The sequence below is a fragment of the Chionomys nivalis genome, chromosome 8 (genome assembly GCF_950005125.1).
Source record: "Chionomys nivalis chromosome 8, mChiNiv1.1, whole genome shotgun sequence".
Lineage (NCBI taxonomy): Eukaryota > Metazoa > Chordata > Mammalia > Rodentia > Cricetidae > Chionomys > Chionomys nivalis.
In genome coordinates this window covers 51,617,609-51,633,706 of record NC_080093.1, presented here as the reverse complement: position 1 = coordinate 51,633,706, position 16,098 = coordinate 51,617,609, and the positions used below count along the sequence as shown (strand labels likewise).

The following is a 16,098-nucleotide window of genomic DNA, read 5'->3' as shown; positions in this document are numbered from 1 at the left end:
GGAGTCAGACTGAAGCAAGTGATCACAGCACAATGTCAGTCTGTGTCACGCTGGTCATCACAGCCAGGAAGCACTAAGTGGTAGCTGGCACCGTGCCAGCTGTGCCCAGACCCCAGGGAAAGTTTTCCTTTCTAAGAATGTGGTATGGGCCCACCTCAGAACAGCAAGGAGCTACCTGCCTCATAGTGAGATGAAGAGGCTGAGAGTTAGCCCAGGGGTTAAGAGCACTATTCTTGCACAGGGCCCGGGTTTGATACCCAACAACCACATGGAGGCTTACCAATTCCTTAGGTACCAGGCATGCATGTGGTACACAGACAAACATGCAGGCAAAGGACCCAAACACACAAAAGAAAAGAAATCAGAGTCAGATGAGAGGGAGGGGCCTTGGGGCATTTTCTGGGTGATGAAAACCCTCCCTAGCTGGGTGGCGGTCACACAAAAGTATCAACTGTCAGAGCTGATCTCATGGGACACTGAGAAAGTGTGTGCTTCTGATACAGTTCCACCTGGTAACACAGAAACACAACAGGGTAGCATGCAGGCTGGCCACACAGTCTCCAGACTGTCCCATCAGATTTTCTTGCTATTAAAAATTCACAGTCCATGGCTGAGAACAGCAGCTGCCTTCTGTTTGCAAAGTCAATGCCAATCAAGGCTGCAGAGCTGACTCCCCCACAGGACCTCCTTTCTTTTCCCTTTGACCTACTTCCCCGATAAGTGACTAGCCAGCCAGACTCTGGGAACAAACACGCCCATTATTCTTGGCCCTGGCTGAGGGCTGCCTGCCCATCTGGCTAATCTGCCTGGGTGGGTGGATGGACGGATGGACAGACAGACAGACGGACGGACAGACATGAGGATTTGTCCCACCTACCCATCAGACCCAATAGTGACGCCCTCTGTTATTTCTGCAGCTTCCACCCACCTTCTTTTTGCTCCTGATCCCGACAGTGAAACAAATTAAAACTATGTCTAGAAGTGCAGCGGGGGGTAAATACCCAAATCTATGCCCATCCTAGGCCTTATCTAGGGGACCCATGGCAGCAGGTCCTGCAGCCAGCTTTGCCTGGTTATAGAGTCCTCTGGATTGGTGAATTGTGACCTAGGCAGCAGGACGCGTGTGATTAAGTCGCTGCCCCAAAGCCTAAGTGACAAAAGTCAGAACAACAGGACAAGGGGTCCGCAAAAGGTGGGACGCCAAGACACCGGCGGCAAGGGAGCTGCAGGCTTCGGGGGACAGTCAGCAGTGGCGACTCCCACATAAGGCCCCTGCTGCTGCTGTTTTTAGCCCATTCCACATAATTGGAAAAACATGGGGGAAACCAAAGCCAGCTGCTTGTGGAGGCTGTTCCAGTGGGGGCAGGGAGGGAGACTGGTCCAGGCCAAACAACACAGGGCTCTCAGCTTCCAGCTTCCTGGGGTCGAGGATGTCCCTGATGGGGAAAATCTACAACACAGCCACCCCAGGCCACACAGAGCCTTGACTGACTGGGGAGAGAGCAGGTTACTTGCTAGGAGACCCTCTGCTGAGCTGCAGCCACTTCAGAAGAGCTGGAGGACAGGAAGCAGAGACCCCCAAAGCTCCTGAGCACAAAGGACAGGTATGCAGTCTGTTCTCACCCCAACAATGTGAGAAGTTTTGAGGTTTTTGTTTGTTTTGTTTGGGGGGGGGTTGTTTTATGTTTTTCGAGACAGGGTTTCTCTGTAGCTTTGGGGCCTGTCCTGGAACTAGCTCTTGTAGACCAGGCTGGCCTGGAACTACGCGTGTCACCACCCCCAGCCTTGTTTTGTTTTTTTAACATGATAGTACAAGTCTGTAAGACCAGTTCTTGAGAAGCAGTGTCAGGAGAAATGAATTTGAGGGCAGCCTGGACTACATACTGGGTTTTCAGGCTAGCCGAGGCTACATAAGAGGATTCTATCTTGTTGTTGTTGTTTTTTTAAAAAAAAGATTTATTTATTAATTATGTATACAACATTCTGCTTGTATTTGTCCCTGCAGGCCAGAAGAGGGCACCAGATCTTATTATAGATGGTTGTGAGCCATCATGGGGTTGCTGGGAATTGAACTCAGAACCTCTGGAAGAACAGTCAGTGCTCTTAACCTCTGAGCCATCTCTCTAGCCCAAGAGGATCCTATCTTTAAAAAAAAAGTTTCATTGAGCTGGAGAGATGTCTTGGTGGATGGCTCGTCCTGCTCGTTCTGTGGAGGGCTGGAGTATAGATCCCCAGCACATCAGAGAAAGGGTCCCCAGACCACGCTAGCTATCTAGAGTGGCTGAGCTAAGGTGTATATATAAGGTAGAGTGACAGAGAAAACTGCCCCACGTCAAAGGCCAGCCTCCACAGGCACACGCTTCTCACTCAATCTCCAGCCACGCCAAGGGGCCACTCTGCTCTCTTTACCTCTCAGAAGGGGAGAGAGTGGCTCAGGGCCATGAGGGGCACCACTCCGCTAGCTGGTTACACAAGCATTTGTTCCTTCTGCCCCCACTTTATGGGCACCTTCCCACGCTCCCATTAACTGGGGTCCTGACAGGGCCCCCATCTCAGGCCTTACTTCAAGGGAGGCTCTGGGTTGACTTCCATTTTCTCCAACCCAGGACAACGCAGGACTCTCCCATCTCCAATTCCAGGATGTAAAGTCCAGGAATCCAGCAGGCACGCCCGGGGCTTCTGAGCTATGGCAGCGGCTCCCACCCAGAGGAGTAGATTCAACCACGTTCTATCCCCTCTCCTTCAGGCCTGTAGCTGGCTAGGAAACAGTGCATCACAGGAGTCCAGGGACAGCCAGGCCCCTGTACACTGGCCTGAATCCATAGAATGGGAGCCACGCACATTCAGAATCCCCAAGATAGACACTCACTTCTGTACCAGGTCACCAGCCTGCCCGTCCACTCACTGAGATCTCTCCAGCCCTGCCACCACCTAACCTTGGCATCTACTTGATTCCAGACATTCTGGGAAGAATTGTTCTCATGATCTCAAATCAGAGTGCCTGCCTGGTTCCTAGTTCAAGTTCAAATTCAAGTCCAGTTCCTACCTGCCTTGAACAGCCAGTTCTCCAAACACTCCATGGAGTGTTGCCATTGGCTCCCGTCTGCGGATGACGACGCTGGAACACAGGCAGGCTGAGTCTGCTCAATGAAAACAGCCAGGACCTGGGCTAAAGCCTAAGGTGATGCTGGAAGAGGCTGAAATTGAGGTGCTCCAAGGTAGCCAGTGAGTTTCCTCACCACCAGAAGAATCTGTACCAGCTGCAGAGCAAGATGTGCCACCCACCCCAAGTCCCTGTGTTCTGCGTGCCCCTCACTTCCAATGCTCATCTCCCCAGCACAGCCTTTCTCCATTCTTCATTCCTGTTTCCCCACAGATCTTTGGGCAGGGCTGGCACTCATCTGGCTTTCCCTATGGCCCTCTGTAGACCAGTTCTCCCCACACGGTCTCAAAAGAAAACGCCATCTCACAGGTGCCACAGGCACAAGGCGGTCCCTAGGTAACTGGCCACTGGCGACTCTGCGTTCCTTCTCCACCCGACAGCAGTGAGGATCCCCAGGTGCTAGCAGAAACCCACAGGCAGCTCGGCGGTGGTGGCACACACCTTTAATCCCAGCATTCAGGAGGCAGAGGCAGGCGGATCTTTCTGAGTTGAGGGCCAGCCTGGTCTACAGACTGAGTTCCAGGACAGCCAGGGCTGTTACACCAAGAAACCCTGTCTCGAAAAAAAATAAAAAAAGAAAGGAAAACAAAGAAAAAAGGAAAGAACGAACAAACCCATAGGCACCATTGTGCCCTTCTAGCTACCTCTGACCTCCTACTGGTGAGATGCCTGCAAGAAGCCTCTGACCACCAGAACCTCAAGACCACACCACCAAACACAAGAAGATGGCAGGATTTAGTGGTCTCTTTGCTTTGCCTTCCCCCAAACCAGTCATATCTTCTGTTTTTGCAGTCAGTATACAGGGCATCTCAACAGGCAAAATCTGTACTCTACACAGCACCACATCCTGCAGCATGCAAAGCTATGCACACCAAGGGATGCTCACAGCCTGCAAAGAGCACAGACACCGTGCATGGACAGCCACCTCACTAAAGCTCGCCTCTTAGGCTCAGAGCTGTGGGGGTGTGTGTATAGGTCCTCCTCCAAGTAGACCCTAGGCTTCTCAAGGACAGAATCCATTCTCCCTCGTCTCCACATTACTCTGAAGCATGACACATGAAAAAATACATTAGCTACGTAGCTAAGGATGACCTTGAACTTTTTAGGGATGATCCCCCTGCCCCCCTCCTAGGTACTAGTATTACATGGATGTGGACTACCACCAACACACCTGATTTGTATGGTGCCTCCAAGCATACTCAGCAAAGAATCTACCACCAAGCCACATCCCCAGCCTAACTCTGGATTCTTGATTCTCTCTAGCAGTTCTAGGTCCAGGGTAGTTCTAGCAGCCCAGGAACTGCCCAAGGGATCCAGCAGACAGGAAGTCCTGAAGGAGGCAAGGCTGGGAATTACTGAGAGAAAACAGGGACTCTCGGTCCTATCATCACACAGAACTCTGGGGCACACCCTTACTCCCCTAGTATTTTGTCAGCTTGACACAAAAACTAGGGTTTCCCTGGGAAAAGGGAACTTCAACTGAAAAAAATGCCTCCAAGGTTGGAGCACTCAGCCCTAAACTGAATGTCTTTTCCACACCGCTCCTCTCAAAGCCCAGGGGATCTGTGCGGAAGAGGAGGAGGAGAGACTGCGAGAGTCAGTGGTGGAGGAAGCAGCATTTTCCAGACAGCAGGTCAGATGCACACATGACCTCACAGAGACTAGACAGTATGCACAAGTTCAAGTCAGACAAATCCCCTGGCAGAGATGGGGGTGGGCATGAAGTCCCGCCCCAGGTCAAGAAGCTCTTTGCAATCAATAGTTTCTGGGAGAGAGAAAGCTGGTTTCCTTCAGCACGGTGACTCTAGGGCAGGCCTCACGCTCAGGAGTAGCACTCCACCACAAACTGGACTCCAGTTTATTTTGTGTGTGCCTTTTTTTATTAAGAGAAAGAATATGCATTTGGGTGGGTAGGGAAGTGGGGAGGACCTGGGAGAAGAGAGCATATACTATTGAAATATTTTATATCAAATTCTCAAACATGAATAAATAAGATTTTGCTTTGTTTTGATTTGATTTTTTTGAGACAGGGTTTCTCTGTGTAGCCCTGGCTGTCCTGGAACTTGCTCTGTAGGGCAGGCTGACCTCAGACTCAAAGAGATCCATCTGCCTCTGCCTCCAGAGTGCTGGGATTAAAGGCAGGTGCAGCCACCACCACCCAGCATAAAATTTGAAAAGGAAAAGAAAATGCTTCCATCTGAGTGAGGCGAGTCTACAGGGCATTTTCTTGATTAGTGATTGGTATGGGTGGTTCCATCCCTGGGCAGGTGGTCCTCAGTTTCCTAAGAAAGCAGGCAGAGCAGGCATGAGAAGTCAGCGGGAAGCAGGGTTGCTCCAGGGCCTCTGCCTCAGTTCCTGCCTAAGTTCCCACCCTGATATGTTCATGATGGACTGTGACACTGTGGCCTGTGGAACACACAAACCTTTCTGCCCTGAGTTGTTTCTGATCAAGGTGTTTCTCACAGCAGTAAAATCCTAACTAGGACACACACCTTATCTCATCTGGAAACAGCTCCCTCCTTATGTAGCCTTGGCTGTCCTGGAACTGGCTCTGTAGACCAGGCTGGTCTCAAACTTACAGAGATCTGCCTGTCTCTGCCTCCCAACTGTGTGCCACCACCGCCTGGCATCATCTCCCTCCTTTTAACAGAACACCCTAGTCAGGGCATCTGCAACCAAAGTGGAAAACTCGGATTTATCATACAGAAATCCACACTGACTAAAGGAATGCTCCAAGCCTGTCCCACACTCCCACCTGAGCAGATCTTGGAGTGACACAAAATGCTTTGTCCCTTCTACTTGACATTTTCAACGGTCTTGCTAGGAGTGCCTTTCACGTGCGGTGGAGACAGAATTCTTAGGGAAGTATAAATGTGACCTCTGAACATCTGAGTCACTAAAGGACCTGGCTCCCACAGAAAGGGCAGGGCCAGCTGCTCACCCTGATCTCCAACCCCAGCAGTATCTACAATCTAAGACCCACACTGCAGGGCACACAGCAGGAGCCAGGAAACCCTCAGAGTCACACCCTGTGCCTGAACTCAGCTACGGCTGAGCGAGGACAACCCTGCACCCACAAACACAGACACCAGGAGACAGTTTCTAGGAAGCTGCTTGGACCAGGTGTGGTGGCAGGTAGCCAGCCGCCTCCCCTGCCTTTGTGGGAGTGGAGCAATGACTGCAGGAATCAGGCTCTAAGAAGAAAAAAGGGAGGATCCGTAACAACCCAGAGAGCCATCCTCTGACCCCTGACTCATTCCCAAGGCTGGGCAGCACTGGGCAGCATCTCTAAGTCGATGGGAACCAGAACAAGCTACCTGAGGAAGCACAGCAGGAAATACTGCAGGAAATGCATTCCTGTACGATGAGAATGCTGCTCACTGCAGGATGATGACACCAGGAGCCCCGGAGCAGCAAAGGTAGCAGGTGTGTGAATCAGAGGGGAATCAGTGGATATGAGGGCACAAGCCTTTAATCCCAACACTCAGAGGCAGGTGGATCTCCATGAATTTGAGGCCATCCTGGTTTATGTAACAAGTTCCAGGCTAGCCAGAGCTACATAATGAAATCCTGTCTTTAAAAAGGACAACAATAGGCAGGCTAAAGTAGACGGGGAAAGTCAATGAGGCCTCAACCTATCCAAAGACATCCAGGCCACTAAGGAACACTTAGCAGGAGGAATCGTCTTCCCCAGGGAAGAGTGCACCATTGGTTATCCCATATGAAATGATCAGCCTAAGTTTATATTTCATACCTTACTGTAAAAAGTAACATCATACAGACTGAGTTGTATTTAAGAATATATGTATATGCATATATGTATATACATACACACATACGCATGTAACAATAAAATGAATGAATTTGAAAGAGAAAGGTGTGGTATATAGAAGGGTTTGGAGGGAAGAAAGCAAAGGGGGAAATGATGTGATTAGCTATAATCTCAGAAAAGGAAAGGAAAGAAATATTTTAAAAAGAGAAAGTCCACTCTCAGTCAGAAAGAAAACATTCAACAAGGCTGATCTGGGACCCACATTTGTACAGGGGCGTTAACAGAGAGGGAAGATTCAGGGGAAAGAGCCACAAGAAGAAAAATAAACAGCAAAGATGCAGGAAAGCCAAACCAAATCGCATGTCTGCACTTGTAAACCCGTGGATGTTGCTCTCAGCGGACAAAAATGGTACTGGAAGAGGAAAACGCAGTCAGGCGCCGCACAGCGGCCACTAATGCTGCCATCTTTCGATTTTTACAGCTAATAGCTTTTGGTTAAAAACTCAGGACAGTTAACTTTTAGGGTGTGACCATACATTGACGTGCTCAGAACTTTGAGGGTACTACTAGGTCAGGACATCATTTTTTAATGAGACACAAGATGCCCAAAGAGTTGGTTCATGGGTCAAACACAGCCAAGAGCTGACCACGAACCCCAGCTCCAGAGGTAACATCGCTCAGAGGCTTCAATAAAGCAAGCAGACTATTGTAAAGAGGCCACCATATTTACTTGGGAACACCCAAGACAGTGGCAGCCATCCCCACCAGACCGGGCCCCCTGCCGGTGCCAGCACTCCCCATCACAGCCTCCCCACACCAGTGCCAGCGCCCCACCTCACAGCCACCCCCCCAGGCCGGGCCCCCTGCGGGTGCCAGCGCTCTACCTCACCTGCCTTGCACGTCTTTCCGTTGTCCTGCAACTGCACACCAGTAGGGCAGGCACACGAGTAGAAAGGCTCCCTGGGGGACAGCAGGCACAAGTGGGAGCAGCCCCCATTGTCCTCCTCACATCGAGTGTGGACTGGCAGAAACAGGACAGAAGAGAAAGAAAGTTGCAGTGCAAGACACATGATCCCCACCCGTGCCCTGCCGTCCATTTCCAGATCCCACCACATCCTCAAGTGTCTTGCAGGACAGCTCTCAGGTGTCCCTCTGGCCCAAAGCCCTCCCACGTTCTCAGGACCCTTTCCCTACAGGCCAATCTAGTCCTACCTCACCACTGACCACCCACATGCAGGGTTTTCATCCTTGCCAGCTGTTCTGTAGCTTCTCAGAAACCATCCCAGACCTGCCCTGCTCCAGGAAGAACGTTTTCCCCACCCTGAGCTCTTCCAACAAGAAGACAAACTTTCAAAGGACACTCTCCCCAAGAAAACCACCCACCACGCTTCCACAGAAATCCTCCGGAGCTGGTTATGTGGCAATCCCTGGGAACCCCGGTCAGTGGTCTGCTGAGCACATGACTCACCGTGTCTCTCTGCTCTGCCTGCTGCAGGCTCCATTCACACGGGTGACCACACACTCAGACCCATCTCTGACCAATGCACAGCTGAATCTAACAAAGGTTTTTCTAGACCCTCCTTCTACCCGAGGGACGTGGAGCTGAGCATCGCTGAAACACTGTAAACGGGAAATTGTTTCCTGCAATTGACCTTTGCCCTCCCAATAATGGGAGTGAAACATGGGCTTCTGCAAGGGTAGAGGGGGTCAGGAACCATGATACTCTTGCCCAGATCAGACAGATCACCTACACTACCCTCATTCTACACTAACTGATGCTTTTCTGGCTTAGGTTCTAAGCGCTAAGTTCAAGTGTGGTCAGAACTTCTGATCCCTAGTCCCTGTGCAACCAGGTGAGCCTAGAACAGGCCCCTCTCATCTCCCACCAACCCCCATATCTGTCACGGAAGCTCAGCATCACCATCAGCGACTTCTGCTAGGACTCTACTGTCTAAGACCCCAGGCTGAGAACCAACAACTCCAGCAAGAATTTCACACATTAAGACTCCACTGGGTCTTCAGAATGGCACCTTCTCTAGAAAGCCCAGAACAACTCTAGAGGGGCCCTGTCTGTCCACCACACTAGCATGTCTGGGGACAGAAGCACCACACATGTACACACACACACACACACACACACCCCTACCTGGACTGTCACAGGCAGAAGCACCATACATGTACATACACACACATACATACACACACATACACACTCACACACACCCCTACCTGAACTGTCACAGGCAGAAGCACCCATACACGTACACACACACACACACACACACACACACACAAAGTCCTCCTAGGCTAGCATGTACATCTCTAGAGAGGTGTTCCCCCTGCACAGAAGCTTCTGCAGAATAGGTCTGCTTGACCCTACCCAGCCCCAATGACCTGGCTGAGCCTCACATCTGGGCTAAGCCCCTCCCGTCTACATCCTATCCTACCTGCACCAGCGATCTATCTGATTTAGCCTCTTTTACCTGGGAGTCCTGCCCTGTCACCCCTGCACCCCGCCTACCGCATCCCCCAGTGCCTGCTCACACTTACAGGGAGGCTGTCGCTCCTGGCTCAGCACCTGAATGTCCATGGGGGAGTAGAGAGCACTAAGGATCTCCTTCCTCTTCTCCCCTGTCCACTTATTGCAGGCGTGGATAGAGCGGGTCTGCCAGTCCGTCCAGTAGAGCGTGTCCCCAGAGAGCGTCAGGGCAAAGGGGTGAGTGAGGCTGCCCTCTACCACCTTCTGCCTGCAGCAGATGGGAAAAGGGCAGAGTGGTCAGAAGAAGACTATCGATCAACTCTGCCCCATCCTGGAGGTCCCCAGGCCACAACAAACCCCACCAAAAAAAAACAGCTATGAACACACCCCACATCGGCAACTCTAGTTAGTCCCTCTGGGTGTGCATGGGCACTGCCCACACGCAGTCAGCCTTCCAGGCCTATGGCAAAAGCATAAATGTCCCTGGACAAAGGGACAAGTGCCCCCTACAGAAGACAAGCAGCTGCTGGAAAGCCTGGATCCCCAGCCCTGCTGTGCAAACAGCTTCATGCTAATTCAGCCAGATGTGCTCTATCCTGAAGCCACATCGACAGCAGGGAAACACTTTCAGTTCTCTGTGCTCAGAATATCCCACACAGTGGACATCTTATTTAATGAGATTGTGAACACTGGTAATAGGAGTGGAACTGAACACAGCCAGCAACTTATGATTGCTTAACGACTAACCCCGGGGCAGGAGGCTCTGGCCAGCTGTGTGGCCTAGGGAACTCCCTGTCTATCATCATACAGGCGGTGGTATGGGGTTGCTGTGAACATTAACTGGCAAATGTCCCTGGGCAATACCACCATCACTATATTAACTGTCACTCTCTTGTCATGACCCCTTGCCCAAAGCTCCCAGGCCAGTAGCTTTCTAGACTCTGGGACAGTCTTGGTCATGCTAGGATCACATGTTCCCACAGTTCAGTGTCCCCAGAATGACCTCATTTCCAAATCTCAGGCCAGGCCCTGATCTAGCCAACCTGTGTGTATCCCCACCCTCTCCTGGGGACAGGACACAAGGCTTCCCAACATCCCAACATAGATGGTGCACTGGCCTTCCCAATCTCACTCGAGCCTTCAGATGGACTTTTAGCACCAGCTCCTGTGCCCCTAGGCCAGGAGCTCCTCCTGTGCAAAGACCATATTAACCCTCCCACAAAGAGTCCAAGACCTTGAACCTTGCCAACTCAGCAAGTAATAATCGGTCATGGATTATTACTACCCTCCCCTGACACAAAGGTCACAGTGAGTCTCAAGTGTAATGATGGCGCAGAGCTACACCAAACAGGCTGGGAAGTTCTAACGGCCATCACCAAGCAAGAAAACTGGCCTTCTTATTCATCCACCTGCCCCCTGTTTATCAAGCACCTACTGTGTGCACAGCTCTCTAGCAAGACTAGAGATGCAGTGATAATCACAAAGCCCTGCTACCCTGGAGACACTAAGACAAAAACAGGGCAGTGAATGTCCCAGCCCCATCCAGGCCCAACCCTGAACTGCACCTCTAAAATCCAAAACAGTTTAAACACTGAATTTTATATTTGTTTTTAAGGCTTTATTTCTATTTATGTGTATGTGCATCTGAGTGCAGCTGCCCAAGGAGATCAGAAGAGGGCATTAGACAAGCCTCCCAACATGAGTGCTGGAAAGTGAACTCAGGTCCTCTCAAGAGCATCAGGTGTTAGTAACCACTGAGCTACCTCTCCTGCTCCTGAACATTGAGATTTTCTCGCTCATGCTGTGCGACAATGCTCTTGTACACTGTAAAGATTTGTCACTCATATTGGTTTAATAAAACAGTGACTGACCAGTAGCCAGGCAGGAAGTATAGGCAGGGAAACCAGACTAAGAGAATTCTGGGAAGAGGAAAAGCAGAGATGCAGCCACCAGCCAGATGCTAAGGAAGCAGGGTGAGAATGTCTTACTGAGAAAAGGTACCAAGGCACATGGCTAATCAGACAAGAATTATGGGTTAATGTAAGTTGTAAGAGCTAGTTAATAAGCCTGAGTGAATAGGCCAAACAGTTTATAATTAATAGAAGCCTCTGTGTGTTTATTTGGGACTGAGTATCTGCAGGACCAAGCAAGAGGAACAGAAACTTCTGTCTACAGTTTCATAGCAAAACGTAGGCACATCTATGAGTCAGGTGTACTTTATTTTTTTAATTACCGTGCGTGTGGTGTGTATATGGGCAGAAAGATGAATGCCACAGCACCTGCATGAAGGTCAAAGGACAATTTTCTCTACTTCTACCACGTGGGTTCCTGGGATAGATCTCAGTAGTCATGCTTGTATAGCCAGGCATCTCAGAGAGCTATATGTTTCTTTCTACCCAGTTTGGAAGGAATTTTCTTTTTTTTTTTTTAATTTATTTATTATTATACAATATTCTGTCTGTGTGTATGCCTGCAGGCCAGAAGAGGGCACCAGACCTCATTACAGATGGTTGTGAGCCACCATGTGGTTGCTGGGAATTGAACTCAGGACCTTTGGAAGAGCAGGCAATGCTCTTAACCTCTGAGCCATCTCTCCAGCCCCCTGGAAGGAATTTTCAACATATTGCTGTGTAAACAGTCACATTAGCTGTGACGTCAGATGTGGTACCTGTGCTCTATTCCTAAAGTCATCAAACAGTCTTTGATAAGAAGCTAGGACCCAAGTTAAAGGAGCCCCAATTCCCTGGGGGAAACAGGGTATAGCGGGGAGGGCACCTTGGCCACTGTACACTCACCGGAAGGAGCCATCCAGGTTGGCACGGTGGATGAAGCTGAGCTTGGCGTCAGCCCAGTACAGCTTTTGCTCCTCTAGGTCGATGGTCAGCCCATTGGGCCAGTAAATGTCAGAGTCTACAATGATCTTCCGGGTACTGCCATCCATTCCTGCTCGCTCAATCCGGGGTGCTTCCCCCCAGTCAGTCCAGTACATGTACCTAATGAGGCAAGGATAGAGGGGAGACACAAACAGACCTGAGGGTTGGTCCCAACCTCCAACGGGTCTGAAAAGCTCACTCATCAGACCTATGAGCAACAACCAGAGATAAGGGCTTGAGGGACCAGAACTTTAGGGATTTCATGTTTGAAATGAAACGCTGAAACAGGAGCATACCACCACCTCCATCACCTCCACCACCACCATCACCTCCTCCACCACCACCACCACCTCCTCCATCACCTCCACCACCATCACCTCCTCCATCATCACCATCACCTCCACCACCACCTCCATCACCTCCACCACCACCTCCATCACCTCTACCACCACCTCCTCCTCCATCACCTCCACCACCACCTCCATCACCTCTACCACCACCTCCTCCTCCATCACCTCCACCACCACCTCCAACACCTCTACCACCATCACCTCCATCACCTCCTCCATCACCTCCACCACCACCTCCATCACCTCTACCACCACCACCTCCTCCATCACCACCATCACCTCCATCACCTCCACCACCACACCACACTGCCTCCTCCATCACCTCTAACACACCACTACCTCTTCCATCACCTCCACTATTCCACCCTTCCTCCTCCATCACCTCCACTACACCACACCACCACTTCCATCTCCTGTAGCTAAGGCTGGCCCCAAACTCCTGATTCCACTGCTTCCTCTACTTCCCAAGAGCTAGGATAACAAGCATATGCCACCCTGCTCAGACTTTTTTAATATTTATTTTATTTTCAGGGGTGTGTGTGTGTGTGTGTGTAAGGGGTGAATGCAGGAATCCATGGGGATTGATCTCCCTGAGCCAGAGTTATAGCTCATTGTAAACTGCTCAAAGTGGGTGTTAAGAACCAAACTGAGGTCCTCAAGAAGAGAAGTGCTGAGCCATGTCTCTAGCCCTGAGAAACATGTTCTTTTTTTTTTTAATTTATTTATTTATTATGTATACAATATTCTGTCTGTATGTATGCCTGCAGGCCAGAAGAGGACACCAGACCTCATTACAGATGGTTGTGAGCCACCATGTGGTTGCTGGGAATTGAACTCAGGACCTTTGGAAGAGCAGGCGATGCTCTTAACCGCTGAGCCATCTCTCCAGCCCCGAGAAACATGTTCTTAAGAATATAAAATGTGTGGGTTGGTGGTGACACACGCCTTTAATCCCAGCACTCGGGAGGCAGAGGCAGATCTCTGTGAGTTCGAGGCCAGCCTGGTCTACAGAGCAAGTTCCAGGACAGCCAAGTTACACAGAGAAACCCTGTCTCAAATAAAAACGGGGGGGGGGGGGATATATAAACTAAAAGGGATTGAGGGATGGTTTGGCAGCAGTTGAAAGCACCGGCTACTCTTGTAGGTTCAGTCCCCAGCACCTACACGCAGGCTCACAGGGGAGCTAACACCTTCTTCTGAACTCAATGAGAACTACGCACACATGGCACACTTACATAAAACAGACAAATCACTCATAAACATAAGATTAAATTAAGCCTTCACACACACACACACAAACACGCGCGTGTATTCGCGCACGCGGGCAGATGAGCTAGTTCACCAGCTAAGGCCCTTGCTGTACAAGCTCACAAGTCTGAAGCACTAAGTAAATCCCCAGAGCCTACATAAAGAAGCAGGATGCGGTGCCATGCGTCTGTAGTCCCAGCACTCCTAAAGCAGGAGAATCGCTGGAAGCTCACAGCCCAGCTATCCAGGAATGGAGAGCAGAGAGACCCTGCCTCTACAAGTGGAAAGAGAAAACTGATTCGTGAAAGTTGCCCTCTGACCTCCACAGTGTGCAATGACACAGGCACAAGTCCCCCACACACATACACAGATTATCATCCCCGGACAGAGGGCTGGGTTGTAGCTCAGTGAGAAAGCTCCTGCCTAGCAGGCACAAAGCCCCGTCCTCCATCCCCAGACCTATAGAAAAAGAATTACAGAGCATATAATCTGCACTGACATCAGAGACCAAAATGTCACTGTGTTACCCACGGCCCTATACACTTCCAGCTTGCGCTCAGTTAAGAATATGCTATGAGGACCTTCCCCCTCCCTAGCAGAAAAACTTCTCATTGAGCCTAGTATAGCAGTGCACACCCTATTATCCCTAGTACCAAAGAGACTGAAGCAGAGGATCACTGGTTCAAAGCCAGCCTGGACTACACGGTGAGTTTGGGTCCTGCCTGGGACATATGAGACTGACCCCCTCCCCCATAAAAAACACAAGCTACAGTAGGTATGAACAAAAGAAACAGCAGTGAGTTCGAGGAGGCTTTTTAGAGCCAGGTTGAGAAGCTCCCAATGAGGGGCCCATGTCATATATTCCTAAGACACTCCACTCCACAGTGCCTTTATGTGTTCTGTGCCCAGACTCCGCATCCAAGATGATAACCCCCAACCCTGCCAGTGCCCAGAGAGTGTAACCAGAGGATGTCTATGTGGAAAACCATATAGACTTGGAGGACACAGGTTCCCATCCTGGGAGTCCATGGGTGAGCCAAAGGACACAAAAGCGGCAGACGCGGTTTGTTCTGTCTGTCCCTCTGCAGAGAGAAGGGGGCACCATCAGAGTGACCTCCAGAAGCCCATTTCCTACCCACGGTCCTTGTAAGATGGAGCACTGTGACACTCCTTGGTATAGCCCAGGTCCAGGGCTCACAAGCTTCCTCTTCTATGCATACTCCTTCTGGGGTCAGTTAATCCCCACATATCTTGTCCGCCATTTTTCCTAGGTAAAACACCATTCATGTAGGCCAACCCCAAGCTGATCCAGGGACCAGCATGATCTACAACATGAGGAATAAACTCAGCTAGGACCCTTGTGGGGTCTCTACAAGCTGGACATCGTGGCTCTTGCCTGAAATTCCAGCACTTGGAAGTCTGAGACAGGAGAATTGCCATGGGTTCCAGGCCAGCCAGAGCTATAAAGACCTGGGAAGGGGAACACTCCTCTTGCAATAATGGGCATGCCAAGATTCACAGGGGTTTCAGCTGTCTCGAGGGGCCTCCTCATTGCTGCTCTGCCACCACCTGTCTTCCCAGTAGGGGTCCTGTGTGAGCCAGAACCATCACCACCTTTTGGAAGGGCCATGAGGACATCATCCAGAAGGGTAGGCACAGGAGCCTACCCTATAAATGTCCCCTTCTCTGCCCTGCTTCATGGCCAAGCACCTCTCACAGGGTAACTTCAGTGTCTCCTACACCAGCCCCTGTTTCAGCCTACTGCCACCATTACATAGACGGGAAGCTGGGGCTCTGGCAGATGAACTTGTCTCTTACACACAGGTGGAAGCTCCAGACAGCAGCCTGGATGTGAAGGGAAGGCCCAAGTTTCATGGGTGTTTTATCCTGCATCAGCAGGGCCAGAACTGGGATGGATTCTCTGGGCAGCCTGGAGGCGGGTCAGACTTAGCAGAGGCCTTCCCTCCCTCCCTGTGCTTCTCCCACTCCTACAGGCCCAGGCCTTGCCACTCAATGAGAAGGTGAACTGTGTCTGTGATTTCTGCCTGGGGCACTGTGGCCCAGAGATAACACCACACAGCATTAGTAATTCACATTTCTTCCCCAGTTCCTGAGGCCCAGAGGTGATGTGGGATCCCCTTCTATATGCTGTGAATACCATTGGCTAATAAAGAAATTGGCTTGGCCTGATAGGGTAGAACAGAGCTGGGGGG

General features: G+C 50.6%; 1 protein-coding gene across 2 annotated transcripts in view; it reads right to left on the bottom strand.

Annotated features, from left to right (window-relative positions):
• Lrp5 (LDL receptor related protein 5) overlaps positions 1-16,098 on the bottom strand; it is a 106,121-nt gene that overhangs the window by 58,613 nt on the left and 31,410 nt on the right. For both annotated transcript variants that reach the window (XM_057778592.1, XM_057778593.1), the window contains exons 3-5: positions 12,210-12,407; positions 9,486-9,682; positions 7,825-7,956 (exon numbers count right to left, since the gene is read on the bottom strand). In XM_057778592.1, coding sequence (XP_057634575.1) covers positions 7,825-7,956; positions 9,486-9,682; positions 12,210-12,407 — 527 coding nt within the window. The remainder of the gene's footprint in view (positions 1-7,824; positions 7,957-9,485; positions 9,683-12,209; positions 12,408-16,098) is intronic.